Genomic DNA, 16,850 nt, shown 5'->3' on the forward strand with positions numbered 1-16,850 from the left:
TCCCAAACTGTGGTGAGGCAATAGACGGAACGCATATCCCTGTCTTGGCACCAGACCACCTTGCCAACCAGTACGTAAACTGCAAGGGGTACTTCTCAATGGTACTGCAAGCATTGGTGGATCACAAGGGACGTTTCACCAACATCAATGTGGGATGGCCAGGAAAGGTGCATGACACTCGCATCTTTAGGAACTCTGGGCTGTTTGAACAGCTGCAAGAAGGGACTTACTTCCCAGACCAGAAAATTACTGTGGGGGATGTTGAAATGCCAATAGTTATCCTTGGGGACCCAGCCTGCCCTTTGCTCCCATGGCTCATGAAGCCATACACAGGCAGCCTGGACAGTAGTAGGAAGCAGTTCAACTACAGGCTGAGCAAGTGCAGAATGGTAGTAGAATGTGCCTTTGGACATTTAAAAGCCCACTGATGCTGTTTGCTTACTTGGTTAGACCTCAGCGCAACCAATATTCCCATTGTTATTGTTTGCTGTGTGCTTCAAAATATCTGAGAGAGTAAGGGGGAGACTGCACTATCCCAAATTCGACCCAGCAAGCAATTTTAGTGCTACTCCCCTTGGCGGGGAGGAGTACAGAAGTCAATTTTAAGAGCCCTTTAGATCGACAGAACTGGGTTGGTTGTGTAGACACATTCATTATAAAATGGACCTAACATGGCTAAATTCGACCTAACTCCGTAGTATAGACCAGGGCTTAGTTACTGAATGAAGTTCTGAATGGTATTGGAGAATTACTAAAATATTAATATGGGCATTAGGCAGCTGGGGGAGTAAGCAGGCATCCTTTCAGGCTCCCAGTGACATCTGTCAGGCCACTCCCACAATCAAGGTATTTGTCCTTGATTGGGTTGTCCCCAGGCCAGCATGAAAGTATGCTACTTCTCACCGGTAAACAGCCTAGGGAAATGCCCTCTGCATACACACGCGTGCATGCTTCTTTCCTGCCTGCCTCTCCTCTCTTTCCTCTGCCCTCTTCCTCCCCTCTTTCGCCACTGCCTCCCCCCAGCCAGACTCTTCCAGGATAGGATGCCAGTGGTTTGGCAAGGAATTCATTCCTGAGGACATCTCTAAAGACATAAAGTCAAATAAAGACTTATTAAAACCAAACTAAACTAAAAAATACTGCATAAAAACTTAGACATTTCCTAAGTTTTAGGAGACCCTACTGGTTGGAATAGCAGTAGCCCCACCATAGTTACACCTTCTGATGGAGAATTCCTTCAGAAAGGTTCCACAGACCATAAGAATGAGGACACATCACATCAATTTCAAAGCCACAGCCATTCAAATCAAAAGCATTTCCTGTGCTTAGTAAAGAAACCTACTTGATGACAAGCAAGTGGCTCCTAATTTAGTGTAGTGACTACATGGTCAGTGCTGCTTTCAAAAGATGAGCTTGGAAGCAGTGCTACACTCATGAATAGCAAGCAATTATCCATGAATAGCTGTCATCTTAAACATATTTTTGTGCATCCAAACCTACAGGTGAGGAACTGTTTGGGAAAACATCAGAGAAATTAGTAGCCGAGTTTGCAGTGAGACCTCAATCCTTGCTATCAAAGCCAGCATAGCAATCTATTGGCCACTGTCATTGCCAAGGCTTTACAAGAAGGCACTATTTCCCTAGTAGAAGGAAGAATCTGGAGCAACAGCTTCCAAGGAAATTTAGATACATTTATTTTCAAATCAACAATCTTCAGCATGACAAAGACAAAAGGAACATTTGTGTGTGTCCAGTTCATGTACAAATCTTGGATTTATTTCCTACACCCAGTCTAGCTGTAAGTCACAGCAAAGCTCAGATTGTACTTGATGAATGCACACCCATTCTTGAACAACATGCCCTGTCAAGAGAAACAGACATATTCATCATTTGCCAGTTGCTGGAAAGATTCAGACCTGTAAATTCCAAATCAAGATCTTTTTAAACCCAGTGCAGAGAATTGTGCACCTACAGGGTCAAAATAGGCATGGCTCTGGCCCTAATTTTACCACCATGGTAAAGTTTTTCAAAGATCCCAAACTTCATTTTACCAGTCTTTTTTTGACAGCGGTCATCCATAGCCAAGTATCGCCAATGGCTAGGGTTGCATGAGTTTTATCCCCAAAGTCGGATTTCTCAAAATGCGCTTCCAGAAATTCCTTCTGATAAAAAGGAACCCCATGCACCTGATATGATGCAGAATTAGGTGTCATTTCCCCCATCACATCTGGATGTCCCTTCGTGGGCAGATAAATACAAACAATATATTGACAGACAACCAACTTTCATTATGGGACTAGTGTCCATCAAATCTACTATGTTGTCTGACAGTGGCCAGTACCAACTGCTTCAAAAAAGGTGCAGAAAATCACCTGCTGGGCAGTTCTGGTAATCAAAGGGAAAATTTCTTTTGTCTCCGCTTAGAGGCTGGCTTATGATTGAAGGAAGAATGTTTATATCCCTTCCAAAATTAGAGATTAACTAAAGGTCATAACTTCTTAATGGCAATGGAAATAATGTCCTGAACAGAGAAGAATCTACTACCTTTCAAAAATATTCGCATAAAAGATACAGAAAGAAAAGGAAGAGTTGAAATCCTCCTCCAGTCCTCTACTGACTCAGAAGGCACTTTGGACTTGATAGACAGCCAAGGAACCTTCCACTTACAGACGAGACCAGACCTTTTCAAAGCCAGGATTCTCCATTAGCTGTATTGACATTTTGATATCCAGGCAGAACTCAAGCAGGAAACTTTACTTGTTGATCTGGTCAAATCATGTTTCTGGTACGAGGGGAAAACAGTTTCTGCCCAAAAGAGCTTTATCTTTTTGTTAGCACTGTACCTAGCACAATGGGGCCCTGGCCACTAAATGCTACAAATGAATGTAATCACAAAGTTCTGGTGATCTCAGCTAAACTAGATTCATAGATTCCAAGGCCAGAAGGGACCCCTGTGATCACCTTGCCTGGCCATACAACTTCTCATATCTTTTAGAATAACATCCAATCTTGGTTTAAAAATTGTCAGTGACCCTTGGTAAATTGTTCCCAGTGGTTCATCACTCTCACCGTTAAAAATTTCTGCCTTATTTCCAGTATGAATTTGTCTAAGTTCCAGCCTTGGATCATATTATCTCTTTGTCTGCTAGATTTGAGAGCCCGTTATTAAATATTTGTTCCCCATGTAGGTACTTATAGATTGTAATCATGTCACTCCTTAATCTTCTCTTTGTTAAACTAAATAGATTGAGCTCCTTGAGTCTGTCATTTATAAGGCAGGTTTTCTAATCCTTTTAATCATTCTCGCGGCTCTTCTCTGATTTGTCAACATCTTTCTAGAATTGTGGACACCAGAAGTAGACACAGTATTCCTGCCATGGTTGCACCATGCCACATACAGAGGTAGAATAACCTCTCTACTCCTACTTGAGATTCCCCTGTTTTAATAACACAATCCAATGGCTGAAAGTTGAAGCTAGACAAGTTCAGACTGGAAATATGGCTTTCCCAGCACTCTAAAGATACCTCTCAAGCATGAGAAGTACACTCGCCAACTGTACCCTGTTCATCTCATTCCATCCAAAATGCCAGTGCCTTAGAGCCTCAAAGTTATTTCCAGGCAAGATGTTAAAATACTGCACCGTTTGGCATGCTAGGCATCTGGGAAACTATTTGTAGAATAAGAATTGAGGTTCCTTTTATGACGTTCCTAGTGGTTCAGTGTGCCTGTGTATTTGAGGGAGAATTTGAGCCTCATCCAAGGAAGATTTGCAAAAAGTCAGTTTCCATTGCTCTGCAGATGGATTCTTTGGTAGGCAAAAGCTACAGGGTTCACTCCCACATAATTCCTTAAATTACAGAGCTCTTGTGGATAACTTACTTTTCTGCCTACTCTACTTTATAATAATAAAACCTCTCTCGTGCTCACATGCTTTTGTGATTCACAGCTCACTACTTCCCATTCATGATGAATTGAGAAGAGAAGTCATGCAACAGAACGAGAAATTTCATATCTGATAATTTTATTTCTGTTAGCATCTTCTCTCCTCATTCATCCCACCTTGGTAATCTGGTAAATATATGGAATATAATTTGTAACAAATTGAGGTTTTTTCCCCTAAAGGGAGATTTAAACATTTTAATTATCCTTAAGGCAATTATATAGCAAGTTGTCCTAATGGTGGTAATCAGTTGCTGAAGTGTTTCTACAACTTTGGAAGAATTCTGGTGGCCTGAGCTTAAGGGTGGGGCTTTAGTCCTGGAGCCTCCAGCAATAACATTGGATTGCTTCCAAATTCTACTAATGTATTACTCCATTAGTGATAAAAGAGGAGATAAGCTACTAAAAGAAAATGATCAGGTAAGCAAATTCTGTCTACAGATAGAATTTAGCCTAAGATGTTAAACCCCGTGGGCCAGGTTTGCAAAGTTATTCATGCGTAATAACATCCGCCCATCCATCTGTGAATACATTCAGTGCATTTCAGGCTCCAATATCTGCAGCTATGTGATCACATATAAAACCAGTTACCTGATTTGTGTTAACATACCCAGGGTATTTGCACATAAATGAGGTGCACACATTAGCATGTGCTTAATTTGTCAATACTGGCCCTATAAGTTCTTAATACAACGTAGCAGCAGCTAACTACATCCGAGCCTCTTTAACTGGATCTGCTCTAGCTTTATTGAGCAACACTCACTTAGTTCAAGCTATAATGGATCTTCTTCAAAGGAGAGAAAAGAAAGGGATATTTTACAAGGGTTTTTTTAGTCCCTGATAGAGTTCTGGAAGGTTGGAAACTCTGTTTCAGAGACCATATTTGAACACACACATGCATAAAAAAAACTTCACCTTAATGCAGTCTTTTTTAAAGAAGTGTTTTATTCAGTTTTGTGTTAAACTCATTAGTTTAGTTTAATTATGAAGTGTGATGTGGTTTCTAGTAGCGCTGTTATTGTTTCAACTGTTTCCACACGGAACACTTATAAAAAAAATTATCTTTGACATCTAAATCTCACAATATGGAAGCACAATGTACAAAACCTACCATCCAGAATACAAAATGAAGCAATTCAAAGACCAAGTTACTTTTTAGTTGTTCAGTAATTTTTTTACTATTTCTATTTGTATTAGACTTGAAAAAAAATACATCTAGTGAAAATATTAGTTCTGTTTGAAACCACAAAGCCAAGAGAGTTTGGGGTTCAATCTGTACAATTACCTTAGCTCAGTCTGCTTATTTTAGTGTGTAGACAATATAGCTCAGTATCAGAAAATCTAAAAAGGATAAAAATGGGACAGTCTTGGATGTGGTGCATTCACAGGGTAAAGTCTGACAGTGGTCTCAACTTCATTACATCATGATTAATGCAATGTCATCTGTCAGTAAAACTAGCATCACCCATGGTCTGATCCTGGATGGCACGTCCAGTCTTGACTGAATTATCAAAATCTGCCTCGTTGACTCATCTGTCCTTGTTTTAGTACAGGTCTGCTGCTGGTGACTTGGTGCAGCATGAGCCTTGGTAGTGTTCAGATGGCCGGGGTGGAGGAAGACTGTTTTTGCATCTAATATTAGATGCTTTACCTTATCCCAGAGACTCAGACCATCAGTCAAATTCAAATAGTACACAAGGTCCTGGGTAAAGTGCATGTGTGAATCCTAGTAAGCATATAGACTATACATGGCACTACAACCAGACTCAGCAAAGTAAGGTTGTACTGTTCATGTTATGGTAGTGTTCTGAAGTTAAAATCTGCTAGATGAGGTATATACATATAGAAGAATGAGAGTCACTACTCTGAAGAGCTTGTATTTCAGTTGGGACAAGATGCAACTAGTTGGTATAACACACAATTGGAAGGAATAGGGAAGGGAGTAAGAATAAAGAACACACCATTACTTTGACTCCCTATGTGCATAACTTGATCAGCAATTTTAAACATTTGTCTAAGTTATAGGATATAGATAATAGCTATCATAAGTTTCCAATGGCCATTTGTTTTTCCGTTGACAGTTTCCATAGGTATAATGGTAGAGATGGGTCTTGAGGAATTTGAAAGAGGACATTGTGGTGGGATGGGGTGGCCCATTCTTAAGACAACATGGAAGAAAACACAAAGATGGTTGTGGCAGAAGGTTTGCAGCAGTGGCAAAGTGACAGGCAAGTAGATTACGAGGAAATGACTGAGTAGTGAAAGACAAGCTTGAATTTGATGTGAGGAAAGAGGAGCTAGTTTAGGGGTTAAAAGGGTGTTGGATTACATGGTCAGAACAAGAAATGAGTTGGAAGTTGGGATAGGTGAATCAATGGCTTTGGCCAAGATGGTCAGGGATACAACCCCATGCTCTGGGTGTCCCTAAGCCTCTGTTTGCCAGAAGCTGGGACTGGACAATGGGATAATTGCCCTATTCTTTTCTTACCCTCTGAAGTGTCTGTCAGAGGAATTGGTCTGACCCAGTATGGCCATTCTTATGACAGGAGCAAAAAGAAGAGAAGGTTGCAGTAATCAAGAACAGGGATGAGGAGGGCTTGGTTGAGCATTTTAGCTTAGAATGCAGAAACAAAAGGGTGGATCTTGGACATGTTGAGAAGGAAGCAGCAACAAGATTTAGACGTAACCTAGATGCGTAGATCAAGGTTGAAAGCGTGGAATCTAAAATGACCTCCAGATTATGAGAGAATGCAGGGTGATGGTGCGAACAGTGATTGAAAAAGAAGTGGTGGAGGATTTAGGAGGGAAGACAAGTCAGATTTAGTGATGTTACATTTAAATTGACAGTAAGACATTCAGGAGGAGATGATAAGTTGTGGTATGGGACTGGATGGAAGGAGACAGGACAATAGATTTTTCCTGTTGTACGTGTAAAGATTGCAATTGAAGCTATGTAATCAACTAGAGAAATGATGTAGAGAGAGGAGGGAGTAGGCCTAGGCAGAGCACTGTAGCTTCCCTGATTAGAGTGAGAGAGGAAAGGATGAGTAACGCCATAAAAAATGCTGATAAAATTACTAGATAGGAGGAGAAATGGAAGATGGAGTTACAAAAACCAAGAGAACAGATTTCAAGAAAGGGGGCAGGTATGATCATCACTTTCCATTATGCTTTTGAAAGCACTGAAGACTAAGGATGAAGTAGAAGCCCTGAGCTTCAGGTGAAAAGTCTTTGGCCTTTGTGAAAGCAGTTTCAGTGGAGTTCAGAGTGGGTAAGCCAGACTGCAGGGGAATCAGAGGGTGCAGAGGAACTTGAGGCAGCAGTTGTAGATGGCACTTTTGTGTTCAGAGGATTGAAGATGGTGTTAGAGAAGCAGCTTTTATTTTACAGATGAGGAAACCACAGTGTGCTTGCATTGTGAAGGCAGTGCACTGGGAGTGAGGGGGTCTAGTTGAGGAGAAAGATGAATAGGCGCAACAAAGATCATGATGTGAGAGAGCATGTGGTCACTGGAACAGGTCAGGGGAGAGGTTAGAGGAGGAGAGCAGGCAAGGAACCACAGATCTGTGACAGAAGAAGGGAGAGAAGTGATAGGTGGGAGGCCATGTTGAATCTTATCAGTTTCTCTCTGGCCTAAGTCTGCAAGGTCCTGTGTGAAGAGGGAAAGGGGGTCTGGGAGGGTTAGTTTGAATCCTCTTTCTGTGAGGTTTCATTTTTCACTGATGAAATCTGATGCAGGGTGGTCTTGATGTCAAGGCAGGAGGGAATACAGTTTACATAGTGTCTCATTCTAAGGTTCTAAATGTACTTAACAGGATCTTCTTAGCAATTTAGTCACTGGGGCCCTGTTCCTTATGTTTGAGGAGATTGAGTGGGTAATGCTGAGGACTTTTATTGGTGGAGATCATTTATGCATCACAAAAATGGGGGGGGGGGGTGCTAACTGCCAGCAGATCTCAAATAGGTCCCTAGTCCAGGCCTTGCTCAGGAAACAGTCTCTTGACACTAATGCCCTAGCCAATTATCGCTCATGAGCAACCTGCCAGAGGTCATGGATAAGATAGGTTTCAGAGTAGTAGCCATGTTAGTCTATATCCGTAGAAAGAACAGGATTACTTGTGGCACCTTAGAAACTAACAAATTTATTTGAGCATAAGCTTTCGTGGGCTACAGCCGACTTAATCGGATGCATAGAATGGAACATATAAGGAGAGAGAGAGAGTGTGTGTGAAGACGCCATACCAACTCTAAGAGGCTAATTAATTAAGATGACCTGTGTCAACTGTCTGTAATTGACCATCTTGATTATCACTACAAAAGTTTTTTTCCTGCTGATAACAGGTCATCTTAATTAATTTGCCTCTTATAGCTGGTATGGCATCTTCTGTGTGTGTGTGTGTGTGTGTGTGTGTGCACAGATGCCACACAGCTATAAGAGGCAAATTAATTAAGATGACCTGTTATCAGCAGGAAAAAAACTTTTGTAGTGATAATCAAGATGGTCAATTACAGACAGTTGACACAGGTCATCTTAATTAATTAGCCTCTTAGAGTTGGTATGGCATCTTCTCTGTATGTGTATATATACTCTTCTTATATGTTCCATTCTATGCATCTGATGAAGTGGGCTGTAGCCCACGAAAGCTTATGCTCAAATTTTTTAGTCTCTAAGGTGCCACAAGTACTCCTGTTCTTTTTATGGGTAAGATAGTGACAAGCAAATACCAACAGCATCTGGAATCCTCCTGTTCCTTAGACATCTCCAGTCTGTTTTCACACCTGGACATGGTGCAGAAACAACACATCATGGTGGTCAACAATTTTAGTGAATCTGAAATAAAAAGTAGTTTTTGAGCTCTGATATTAACACATTGCATTACTCCAAGTTTGTGTAAACATAGAACCTCCTTTCCCTGCACACTCTCCTCCCCCCCCGCCCCCCACTTTGCTTGGGAAAAATACATATACAGGTATTGTGAGCCTGAAACCATCTAGAGAGCTGTGACTGTTTAGATGCTCATGTGGGGTATGTGCCCATAGCCTCAGCAGTCACCGCTTTAGATGTTTCTCTGTTATGGCATCACTTCAGGAGTATGGATATGCAAAGACAATAGACTCAAATAAACAGAAGTACTGGTAAGTAACTTTTTCCCTTTCTAGTTCTGAAAAAATAGATTTATTGTGGCATACCAGTAATCAATTAAAAGTCCATCATGCTTGAATTTATTGGAAGACGTGTAAATAAAAGGGAGGTGAAAATACTGACAGTTGGATCATTATTACATCATTATATTTGTAACAAGTGTGTATAGTAACAGATTGTGAGGAGTGTTTTTCTTCTGTGCATTTTATATCACTTATCTTCTAATATTCTATTCTGCATTCTTTACAGAACTTCACTAAAGCTGAGTGCTGTCAGAAAGCCTCACCCTTTTCTAGCATATGAAAGAATCTGTCTTAGTGGTGAAGTCTGTGGCAGCACGGCAGTTTTATAGGTGGAGCTGGCAGCACAGGCTATAGTTAAGGTTGTCTAACACTTTACATTATACAACCCTGTTTTCAGTTGCTTATAACTTTTGCCAAATTGTAACTGTTCAGGCTTGAAATTTTCCATGCTGGGTGTTTGCCTCAAGTTGAATGTTTTTAAATTTTCAGCAAAAACAGTTCCACCAGTTCTAAGAATGAGGCTAGGGGGAAATGCATTGTTTTGCCAATGTTTTGGAAAAAAGTTTTACTACTGGTTAGTTGAAAAACTGTAGTGCTTCCTTGGCTTGAAACGGATGCAAAATTTGGCAGGAGGTACATTCTACTGCCCCCATGAAAATCTGACCAAACTTAATTGAATTATAGGCCTCTGAAAATTGCTGTTTGCACATGCCTAATGCAGGCTTGTAAGAGTTGGCATCAAAATTCTCCAAAGATTCCAGGGGCACTGAGCATGCACTAGTCCACAGCTTCAGGAGCTGAACAGGACTTCCCAGGACTTCCCTTCCTGGGTGTTTGGGACTGTACTGGCACTAGGCACTGGAACTGAGAGCAGGGAGACTCTTTCCTATGCTTTCAGTGCTCACTCTGCTGTCTGTCATTGTGGAAGAGGAGGAGGAAGCAGCCTGAGTGGAATGCATAAGGGGTGGGGACAGTGACATGCTGCAGGCAATAGGAGCAGAGATGGACACAGCAGAAGGGTTTATAACCTCTACAGCACATTCCCCTCTATAGCCTTGAATTGAACCTAGGGCTCTAGAGTTTCATCATTTTTTTGCTGTCTAGCCATTCACTGTGGGAACCCACTTGCAAAGTGTCTCTCTTGTAAGTCTGGTACAGACTTATTCAGGGTTGCTCTTATAGCTCCAGTGGAGGAGATATATGCTGAAATCTGATAATCCTCATGGGGGTTGATGGGGTTCCACATGATGGAATTTGTTTTTCAGTTTGCTTTTTAAATGCTTAAGAAATGAGATTTTTAAGAAAACTATCTCAAAAGAGTATCAAGGTTGCAAAGTCAAGCACTCGTATTAGGAAATCCAAGAATTAAGATTGCCTGTGCAACTTTATTCAGCTTCTTTATGCCACCTTCAATTTGCAGTCTTTACTTACATGCTCACATTGTTTTTTCCCATCACAGGTTCTGTGTTAATCAGTGCACAGGCTGGACCTGCTCTGGGAATGAATTGAGGATAGGGTGAATGTGGCTGTAGTCAATAGGATCCCTTGTATTATTTTTGTTACGGAAGTTGAAAGGTGTGGAGTGAATGAAACAGGGGACTGCAGGAAGAGAGAGGATGCTACTGTGATTAGGCAGTTGACTACCGTGCTGAAGATTTGGATTTTATCCCTGGTACTGCATGTTGCTGGTCAAGTGACAAACTAAACTTCACAGGTGGCCTCTAATTGTTTGTTCCTCATCTTCTGGGTACCTGACTTGAGATCCTGAGGTCAGATTTACAGAAGTGCTGAGCACTCACTAGTAAAGCTGAAGTTGGTTGGACCTGTGCTTTGAACATACCAGGAGTTGTAAAAATGTGAAGTACTCTGAAAAAATCAGGCCTTAGACATCTCATGCTGAGTATCCAACATTAGTTGGACACATGACAGTGGGACCTCACTTCCCATGAGTGTTGTCAAGATAAATTCATTAATGTTTGTGAAGTACTCAGATACTACAGAGAGGAATATTGCAGAAATATCCATACACAGACTGCTGATTATGTGTTCAATACAGAGTTTGGATGGGGGTATGTTAAGTAAAGCCTGAGACAACACATTTGATGAAAAGAATTAAAAACCTGAATGGCTACCCTTCTGAGGAACACCATCTATCCTGTGCACTGAATGAGACAGGGATCCTGTGGAAATACAGTATGTGATCGTGTAAATTAAGGTTGCACAGGTAAACTTAATTCTGGCATTTCTTAACTTTAAAGTGCTTGATTTTTTTTTCAAACCTTTGCAATACTTTAGCATTATTTTAATGCAATAGTATATATCAGAGATGAGGTGCAACTGCCAGATCTTGGGGCTTTAGACTTGCGGGAATGGGGGGTCTTAAGACTACAGCTCCATGGGAGGTGCCTGCCAGGGGTTGGGGCTGAAGTCCCAAACTCCTCCTCCCCACTGGGCAGAAGCCAGAGGCGGCATATTGCCCCCTTCTGATTTTTGCCAGTGTTTGCTGGCTGTGCTTGGTCACGTGGTGCCGTTGGGCCCTCTCCCTGCATGGCAGCCAGCAAGCTGGGAGCTGTGGCCCTAGGGAGAGGCAGCCGCAAGCAGCTGGGGGCTGCAGGAAGAGATGCTGCTTTTACTGCTGCCTCTCCCTGAAAAGCTAAAGCAGAGGCCCCTCTCTGCACCTCGCAGCTGTTTTGCCACTGCCTCTCCACGCAAAGCTAACATCTGGGAGCTGCAGAGAGGTGTCGTTGAGGGTAAAGAGTGGGGGCATGCTGGGGGTTGTGACTCACTGTTGAGGGAGGTCTTTAAATTGTGCCCCCCCCCCTTCTCAACAAGCATCAGTCATCTTTGGCTGAAGCGCCGAGCACCCTCTTCTTCCCCCCCCACCCCCACCCCCCGCAGGGCAGAAGCCCTGAACTCTCCTCTGAGTCTGGTAGGCAGATAATGTGGGAGGGGGGCAGGGGGAGGCTCCGCAAGCCGCACTTTAACTGTACAAGAGCCATAGTTTGTCCGCCCCAGTTATATATATTTGAAGTTGCTTGCCTGTAGGGGGAGCATACAGAATGATCACCTTGATTTTACTTGTTTAAATATATACCTAGATAAATCTAAGCAGTTGCTTTTATTTTTTGTGTCTTACCCTCTCCCTTTCTGGAATTTTATATCGTTCCCTCCTTTTCCATTTCTGAGGCCTTTATTCATATCAGGTACTTTGTAGTGGACACAAGTTTATCTATATCTGTATGTTCCTATCCGTGCATTTTGGTTTGGTGAGAGAGAGAAAAAAAGAGAGGGGTTTTCCTAGCCATGCTCTCCTTTTCATGCCTCCTTTTTGTTCTTGCTTAGTCTCCTTTTTTGTGTCCCTTCCTTCTCTGTTCTGCTTTCATTTTGAGCCTGTTTTGTTTTTTCTCTCCCCTCACCCAACCCTCAAAATTCCAGAATGAAACTGACATAAACTTAATCAGTTTCATTTGTAGGACAAAATATTTTCTGTGAATTTCAAAGTGAAACTGACTTAATTTTAATATTCCCACCTGTACTGCTGCAGGAACAGTCCTCACCCAAAATATTTTTTGTGGGTCAATTTTAAATGTGGTTTTGCCTGGAAATGCAAGAAACTCTCAATCCCACTCTTAATTTAACTTAAGCAGTATGAATGTGTGTGGTGATGGGGACGAGGTTTGTTTGTTTTTGTTTTGTTTTTTTAGGTCTCTCTATATATTTACTTACACACAACTAATGGTAGAATGGAAGAAATAGAAAATATATTAAGTATAAGAAGAAATGGATTAGAAGTTCCACTCAACTATGGCAAATTATGTTGCTCTTTAAACCCTGGAATCAGAAACCTGCTTATTAACATTGAAAGTAAAAAATAGTGCTTCTAAACTTCAGTGTCACATAGGAAAAAATGATTTTTAAAGAGAATCGATATTTCAGAATAAAAAAACAATTTAGGGAAGCTCAAGTTCTTGCACTACTTTGGGATGTACAGTATTAAAGCTTCCCAGTTTCACTGACATTTTTCCAGTGCAAATGTACATATACGTGAAAATTATTTTCAAAATGGTTTTCTAGATGTTTAGCTCAACCTGAGATCTAGTTGACATTTAGGGAATATTGAAAAAATACTGCCTTCTGGGTTTGTTCATTGGCCTATAATTCTCCAAGGAGAGGAGAGATGTTGACCTCTGCTTTTTCCCCCAAAAAACCCACAAATGTTTTACTAGTAAACATTTTTTTTGTATTGTCTAGGCTATCAAGTACTAGCCCCTACTGCCTATTATGATCAGACTGGTGCCTTAGTAGTAGGCCCTGGAGCAAGAACTGGCCTTGGAGCACCAGTCAGATTGGTGGCCTCAACTCCTGTTATAATTAGTTCTGCAGCAGCACAAGCAGGTAAGTATTAGACCCACCACACGTTTTTTTCAAGTTTTATATTAAAACTTCTCACTCTAATCTTTGCTGAGGAATATTCAGTATTAATTATGGTTCTTACTCTATGTAAACCCTGCAAAGATTGCTGGTTCTGAAAGATATACCATACATGCTCTCCTTCCTTTTTCTCTCATGCCTTCCCCCATACAGGCACACCCCCGCAAATAGGGCTGCTTCTCAAAGGTATAGCATCCCTCCCTTTTTTCCCCTCACCCCTCTCCTCATACACATGCAGGCACGTCCCTGCAAACATTGCTGCTTCTAAAAGAGTGCATTCTCTCCTTCCCCTCTCCCCACGCATATACATGCACTTCCCATCAGTCTCTAAAAGGATGCTTTCCCTAGGGAAGCACCATTTCATTGCTTCGGCCTGGCAGAAGGTTATGGATTGCCTTGAGGCCTCATAGAGAAAGCAGCAAGGATTAAAATGGTACAGTGGATAACAGGAAGAAAGAGAGAACTTAATATGATATCAAAAGGTTCTGGTTCTATTTTTTACCCTTCATTAGTTGTAGGGTCTGGTGCTCTTATTTGTTTAGTACATAGTAACTCCTGGCACCAGATGGACAAAATGAACTTGTAGAAAATCTCAGAAAATAAGACTGTTGGCCCTCTCCAGCTGCTTATTTTTATCCACAGCTCATTTTTGAGAGTTGCAGATGAAGGCATCTTTCAATTTATGTTAGTTACAACTCTGCTATCATAACCTTGATTACCAAAATCCCGTTCTGCACACAGTCATGTCTACACTGAAAATTTTCTGAATTGCATTGACAGTTTCCCACAGCCTCAATTATCCAAAAATAGAATTGTCTTAATTTTTTTCCTTGGATAATCAAGATTGTATAGTATTGCAAAGTATATTTTAGTCCTTAATTTAAGGTGTACATATCTACTTCTTTGGGAGGGATCCAGGAGCATAAGATTAGATCTGAAGAGTCCATTTGCAAGGTCAAAATGTTTTAGAGAGCCATTATGATGATTGAAAACATGTGTCTTACAGCTGCAGCAGCTTCAGCTGGAGGAACAGCAAACAATCTCGCGGGAGCCACGAACGGTCTATTTCGGCCACTTGGTGCCCAACCACAACAGCCGCAGCAGCAAACAAATAGTAGTCTACAATCTAATTCATTTTATGGCAGTAATTCTTTGACCAATAACTCCCAGAGCAGTTCCCTTTTTTCACATGGTCCTGGCCAACCAGGAAGTACATCTCTTGGCTTTGGAAGTAGCAGCTCCTTAGGAGCAGCTATCGGCTCTGCACTTGGTGGATTTGGCTCATCAGGTAGGTTCTTTAATATAGTGAGGAGATATTATGAGATTTGTGCTTTAAGGAAAAAATACATGACTCTTGTATCCACACACATTTCCAGATAGAACTTGAAAAATAGGTTAATTCAGGTTTAAAACAAAAATAGCCACATAATCTAGAGAGAAGAGTAAGAGGCTATTTGATCCACGAGGCTATCTGTATAAGAAGCAACTTGTTCTCTTAATAAATTAATTATAAAAAAAATACACCTCAGTCATAAACCTCTCCAAAAATAATTACTTTCCTATAATAAGCACTGTACACTGGTCTAGAATGTTCTTGTGTGTGTTTATTTCTCAGGCAATCCTGCATTTTGTGATTTTAAAAATATTATAAAACCATTGATTAGCCCATCGCTTTTGAGGTGTAACTTGCTTTTTATGTCTTCCAAAAAATTTTTTAAATGATTTTAAAAGTATTGATTGAAATAGTATTTTACACACACGCACTCAGAGATATGACCAAATGTTGTGCTCATCCTTAAATGATATTGTAAAGGGCATTAGGCTGTGATTCTGCAAAGAGTTACTCCAATTAGTAGTCTCATAGTCTTCATTTGGATTGCTCTGATAAGTATAGTTAAGCATGCCTGAAATTCTGGGCAGGATTGTGGCCTTAATCATTATCATAGATGTCCCAAAATGGAGTTGTCTGTTTTGAAAAACAATATATGACATATAGCCATAATGGTCTTGATTTTTTTTTAATTGTAGTAGAAACTTGACACACACTCTTTTTATTCACATAAGAACACATGGAAAGGTAGCTTTTCCTGTTAAAATCATTTGTTCATAAACTCTACAAGCTGGAAACTGAACCATCTTTGCAGAAAATCTCTTCCTCAGCTATATACATCCATTAGTCATTAGTTACTTATGGCACTGGGTTGCTTACTAAGTTTATTTTAGAAAAATAACATCGGTAGAACACACTAACAATTGCATGTGCTTTGCTAATGAATAAATATTGGAGCAAAATTTTGAGCTTACACACTTCAACAGTATTCTTTTAAGTATGGCATATATACAGGTTGTCTCAACATTGTTTTGCACTAAAGAATATGAATAACATTCATTTGTGATAAAACTACTAAAGCTAGGAAATCCAGATTCAAAGCTTACACTTTGGCCTTTATGCCAATTTTGGGGGAATTAAGAGCACCCAAATATGACCCCTTTATTAAAAAAAAAAAAACTAGAAGAGTATTCAGTTGTGTTCTCAAATAATCTCAAGCAGTGTTGATGCAGATGGGCCTTATTTACAAAGTAATTGTGCATTCCAATTTCTGAATTTTTAAATGTAGATTTCTCTGCTGAACCACTCTGTAATCTTTCTGTGTACTGTTAAACAACAGCCCTGTTCTGCTCCAGATTTGATTGCACTTTATTGGCTGATGAAGTGAATCGTATGTGTATATATATTTTTAATTTATAAGATATAAACCCTATAGGAAATCTCTAAACGTAGAATATTTTTAAATGCACAACTTGTTGAGCAGCAGCATAAAAAAGACAACCCCACAACTTAAATAAATGTCAACCATGTATCAGCCCACCACTGAGGCAAAAATTACCCTTCCAGCATTTCTTGGAAGTAAAAGATTGAGCCCTCTTTCGTATAGAAGTCGGTACCTTGGCCACAGCCCCCAGATGCTGAAATCTCTCAATCATTACTCCAGCTGACTTTACTGACAGGGCAGCCCTTCATGAGGAGAAAAGCAGTCGGTGTTTTGTATTTTGAGAAGTATAGTGGAACCCTTAGGATGAGTTGCTACCTAAAACTAATATATTCAGGTGCCCTTGTGCCAAGTATAGTTGATACCTACCAAACCACAGCCTTTTTTAAAAGCTATATAGTTGCTGATAAAAATACTAATTATAACAGCTTTACAACTCATTATAACTGAACTTTACAACTCCTTCCGTGTAAAATGATGTTAATGCATACTTGCCATAAATTCAAGGGGAATTTGCTTAATAGTTGACTTGACAGAGCTGC

The 16,850-nt window shown here is 40.5% G+C and overlaps 1 protein-coding gene across 9 annotated transcripts in view; it reads left to right on the top strand.

Moving 5' to 3' along the window:
- The window catches only part of PUM2 (pumilio RNA binding family member 2), a 123,728-nt gene that overhangs the window by 80,122 nt on the left and 26,756 nt on the right, over positions 1 to 16,850 (top strand). For all 9 annotated transcript variants that reach the window (XM_045009701.1, XM_045009709.1, XM_045009704.1 and 6 more), the window contains 2 exons: positions 13,358 to 13,501; positions 14,544 to 14,825. In XM_045009701.1, the coding sequence (XP_044865636.1) occupies positions 13,358 to 13,501; positions 14,544 to 14,825 (426 nt within the window). The remainder of the gene's footprint in view (positions 1 to 13,357; positions 13,502 to 14,543; positions 14,826 to 16,850) is intronic.

Source organism: Mauremys mutica, chromosome 3, assembly GCF_020497125.1.
Source record: "Mauremys mutica isolate MM-2020 ecotype Southern chromosome 3, ASM2049712v1, whole genome shotgun sequence".
Classification (NCBI taxonomy): Eukaryota; Metazoa; Chordata; order Testudines; family Geoemydidae; genus Mauremys; species Mauremys mutica.